The sequence below is a fragment of the Oculina patagonica genome, chromosome 6, assembly GCF_052425735.1.
Source record: "Oculina patagonica isolate OP01 chromosome 6, crgOcupat, whole genome shotgun sequence".
NCBI classification, from domain to species: domain Eukaryota; kingdom Metazoa; phylum Cnidaria; class Anthozoa; order Scleractinia; family Oculinidae; genus Oculina; species Oculina patagonica.
Window position 1 is genome coordinate 16925850 of NC_135763.1, and position 3903 is coordinate 16929752.

The following is a 3903-nucleotide window of genomic DNA, read 5'->3' on the forward strand; positions in this document are numbered from 1 at the left end:
GATGAAACTGCTTGTTTTAGGCATGGGCCAGTCAGGCTAAAAGTTGAATTACGCAGATGACGGGGTAATTACACGATTCATACAGGTTTGATAGTTTTAGAAACTGCACAACTGAGATGTAGATGTGCAGACTATTTTCATTCGCATAAAAGCCACTGCACGTCTTTTCACCACAACAAAAAACGTGTTTTCTGCGGGAATAATTAAAAAAAATTGCCATGCACAATCGCGCGGAATATCGCTTGATACCCGATACGTAACTTTGACGCTTGTACACAAAAGACAAGTGGTCTCACCCTTCTGACGTGCAAAGATTGCCGGGTAAATCCCCCTTAAACGGAGACATTATTAGAAAGAAACAGTTTAATGAACTACACTGTACTGTAGTAGCTGTTTCTGACGAGAATATCCATTTGTTCAACATTCAATATTTTTGGAGTAATAATAATAATAATAATATTTAAGATTTCTAAGGCGCAAATTAACATGTAAATATGACCAAATGCACCTTACAAATATATAGAAGAAAACAAATTAAAAAAATACTAAGAATATAAGAGTTTTAAAAACTAGCTATTTACAATAACGTACATATGACTAAAAAGAGATTAAAAAGCCTAAAAATATAATTAATAGATATTAAAATGATCTTACTTATACGCTTTCCTAAATAAAAATGTCTTCAGTTTTGATTTAAAAAGGTTAAAATTCTCATTGTGTCTTATTTCGCTCGGCAATTGATTCCAGAGCGTTGGAGCAGCAGCCGATAAAGCTCTGTCACCTGGTGTCTTCTTCGTCTTTATGGAGGATGGTGCGAGAAGCAGTTCCGAATTCGAACGAAGACCGTACATAGAGGGACTCTTAATGTCAATAAGATCGATAATGTAGTTCGGCGCTCTGTCATGTATTGCTTTAAAAGTAATAATTAAAACTTTAAAATCAATTCTGAATTTAACGGGTAACCAATGTAAAAAATATAAAACCGGAGTTATGTGACTAAAACGCGGAGTTAAGCATATAAGCCTAGCAGCTGCATTTTGCACGCGTTGCAGCTTTATGATATGGGTGGTCGGTAAACCGTAGAGGAGACTGTTACAGTAGTCGATACGCCCCATTATCAATGCATGGACTAGCGTTTTGGTAGACTCAATCGAAAGAAACTTCCTGATGCGTCTTATGTTGTGCAAGTGATAAAAAGCAGCCCTACATGTCTTAGTAATGTGTGTCACTAAACTAAGGTTGGTGTCAAACCAAGTTCCAAGATTTCTTGCAGCAGCAACAGGAGCAACACTGACATCACCAACTGATAACTTCTCGATGTTCACCTTGTTAAGCTGTTGTCTCGTGCCAATTATTAGGAATTCGGTTTTGTCGTCATTTAGCTTTAACTTGTCAGTAATCATCCACGCTCGGATCGCCTTTATGCAAAGTTCCCTTGCTTCAATTGCTTCAGATTGACTAGATGTAGAGACCGGCTTGAAGGACAAGTAGAGTTGTGTGTCGTCTGCATACGCATGTGCCACAGGAAGATGATCCTTTATCACCTCGAATAGCTTGCTAGAGTAGATCGTAAATAGTAGGGGTCCTAAGCATGAGCCTTGAGGAACTCCGTGTGGTAGATTGCAACTGCCAGAGTGACACCCCCCAAGAACGACTTGTTGCGAACGGTTAGAAAGGTACGATTCAAACCACTTCAGAGCTGTTCCTGTGACACCAAGACTCGACTGTAGACGATGAAGTAAGATTTTGTGGTCCACCGTGTCGAACGCTGCACTGAGATCAAGAAGTACTAAGAGTGTCACATGCTGGCGGTTCATATTCATCAGAATATCGTTCTGGACTTTTAGGAGCGCAGTCTCAGTACTGTGATATTTACGATATGCAGACTGAAGGGCTGGATACAGGCTAAAATCCATCATGTGGTTGTATATCTGGTCAAATACGGCGCGTTCTGTCAGTTTTGACGGGAATTGAAGATTGCTCACTGGTCGTAGGTTTTTGAACACCGAATCCAAGCCATCCTTCTTTAGGAGGGGGCTGACCAGAGCTTGTTTCCATTCAAGGGGAAAGTAACCTGAGGACAGTGACGAGTTAACTATGCAGGTGATGACAGGAAGGAGAACATCAAGGCAATTAACGACAAGTGAAGTTGGCATCGGGTCCATTAAGCAGGACTTCTTAGCTGATTTCTGGATTAGAGCAAAAACATCGCCCTCAGTAAGAGGGCGGAAGGCACTTAAAGATGGACATTGACGATGATCTATGACCTCAGGATCGGTAGATATTGCACCACACGCACCAAGATCCACGTCAGTAGCATCGATGCCTGAACGAATTCTGGCAATCTTTCGTATGAAGAAGTCATTGATGTCATTAGCTAGAGTCGTTTTGTCATGATAGTCGGGGAAAGAGAGTCCATTCTTTCTTGCAAGGAGTTTCTTCGTAGCTTTAAATAGCCTTCCTTGATCAGCACTGTTCTCATTGATGAAATTGGTATAAAACGACCTTCTAGCTTGATTCATGAGATAAGTCACGTGGTTTTTCCAAGACTTAAAGGCAATCAGATCTGATGGTAATTTGGATTTTCTCCATGTTCGCTCAGCTTTCCGTCGCTTACGTTTGGCGGCATCTATTTCGGCATTGTACCAAGGTACCCTCGGCCTAGCTTTAAAGGTCTTTGTTTTTAATGGCGCATGGCAATTTGTCAATTTGGACAGAGTGCTGTTATAATTACTTACAAGCGCATCAACTGCTTCCGGCATCAGATTAGTGAACTCATCAGGTTGTTCTTGACATAATCCGGAGGCAGCTAGGTCATTTTTGAGTGAATCCAAGTTCACTGATTTGAGCTTCCTGTAAGTTAGCTTATTTGTAGTCACACCTGGTTTATTTTGCGAAAAGGTGCAAAGTACCGATGCATGATCAGATATAAAACGGTGAATATGTGGAGGATCCTGAATAATTTGTTCAGACCATCGAGTGATAATGAGATCAAGTGTGTGTCCGTGAACATGAGTAGGCTGGGTGACGTGTTGCCGAAGACCAACAGACTCCAAGAGATCCAACAGCTTGATAGCGTCAGGGTCATCAACAGCATTAACATGAATGTTAAAGTCACCGGTTATTAGTAGTTGCTCCTTGGACAGAAGAATGGATTCAAGATAATTCGAAAACTCCGTAAAGGAAAACACTGGTTGAGACTCTATGTAATTCAGAGTATGGAGGACGGTAGATAATAACGACGCGGAGATTATGCAAAGATGATGACGTTACAGTCCATTCGGAGAATTCAAATGACTCTTTTTCGCCAGCAGCAACTTTCTTGACATCCAGTGAATCACGGTATACTAGACCCGTTCCTCCGCCGCGTCGTCCGACACGGGGGTGATCGTTAAAGTTGTATCCGTCAGGGCACACCTCGGCCCGTACAGCTGCATCATCCGGGCATAGCCAGGTCTCAGTGATCGCAAAAAGATCGGCTTTGCAATCACATATGTAGTCAAAAATATAAGCGCTGGGTGGTGGGGAAGTTGAGGTGGAACTCTGGCACTTGGACACAGTAGCCACGTGATTACACATTCTGAAATTCAAAGAATTGTCTGGCAAATTCTACCCGAAGCGGAGATATTACAACAGTGTATATTGAAACAATAGAGTTTGGTTAATGAGCTGTACCGTTTTTGACCACAACTTCTATTGTTTCAGCATTCAATTTTTCCCGTGCGAATAATAGCCCTTCTAAAAGGTTGTGACTTTAGTAGTAAACTCTTTTATTAAAACACAATAGTGTGGTTACACCCCTTCTGACGCACAAAGAATTGTCTTGCACATCTTCCTTGGAGCAGAGATACTAGAACAGAATATTAAAACAATAGAAATTGGTCGATAAGATACACTGTACCG

General features: G+C 41.3%; 1 protein-coding gene across 1 annotated transcript; it reads right to left on the bottom strand.

Annotated features, from left to right (window-relative positions):
- Positions 1 to 597: 597 nt before the first annotated feature.
- LOC144656313 (uncharacterized) lies at positions 598 to 3579 on the bottom strand. The gene is made up of 3 exons (XM_078516543.1): positions 3274 to 3579; positions 1208 to 3137; positions 598 to 617 (listed from the first exon to the last, which is right to left on the bottom strand). The coding sequence occupies exons 1-3, from the start codon at positions 3577 to 3579 to the stop codon at positions 598 to 600; spliced, it is 2256 nt and encodes a 751-aa protein (XP_078372669.1).
- Between the last annotated feature and the right edge of the window lie 324 nt (positions 3580 to 3903).

What these genes read in the sequence shown, in the direction of transcription:
- LOC144656313 (XM_078516543.1), bottom strand. Translation starts at nt 3,579, where the DNA reads ATGTGTAATCACGTGGCTACTGTGTCCAAGTGCCAGAGTTCCACCTCA. An exon ending in TTGAATTCTCCGAATGGACT is followed by an intron (nt 3,138 to 3,273) that starts GTAACGTCATCA and finishes CTTCTGTCCAAG; the next exon opens with GAGCAACTACTAATAACCGG. An exon ending in GACACACATTACTAAGACAT is followed by an intron (nt 618 to 1,207) that starts GTAGGGCTGCTT and finishes TTATATTTTTAG; the next exon opens with GCTTTTTAATCTCTTTTTAG.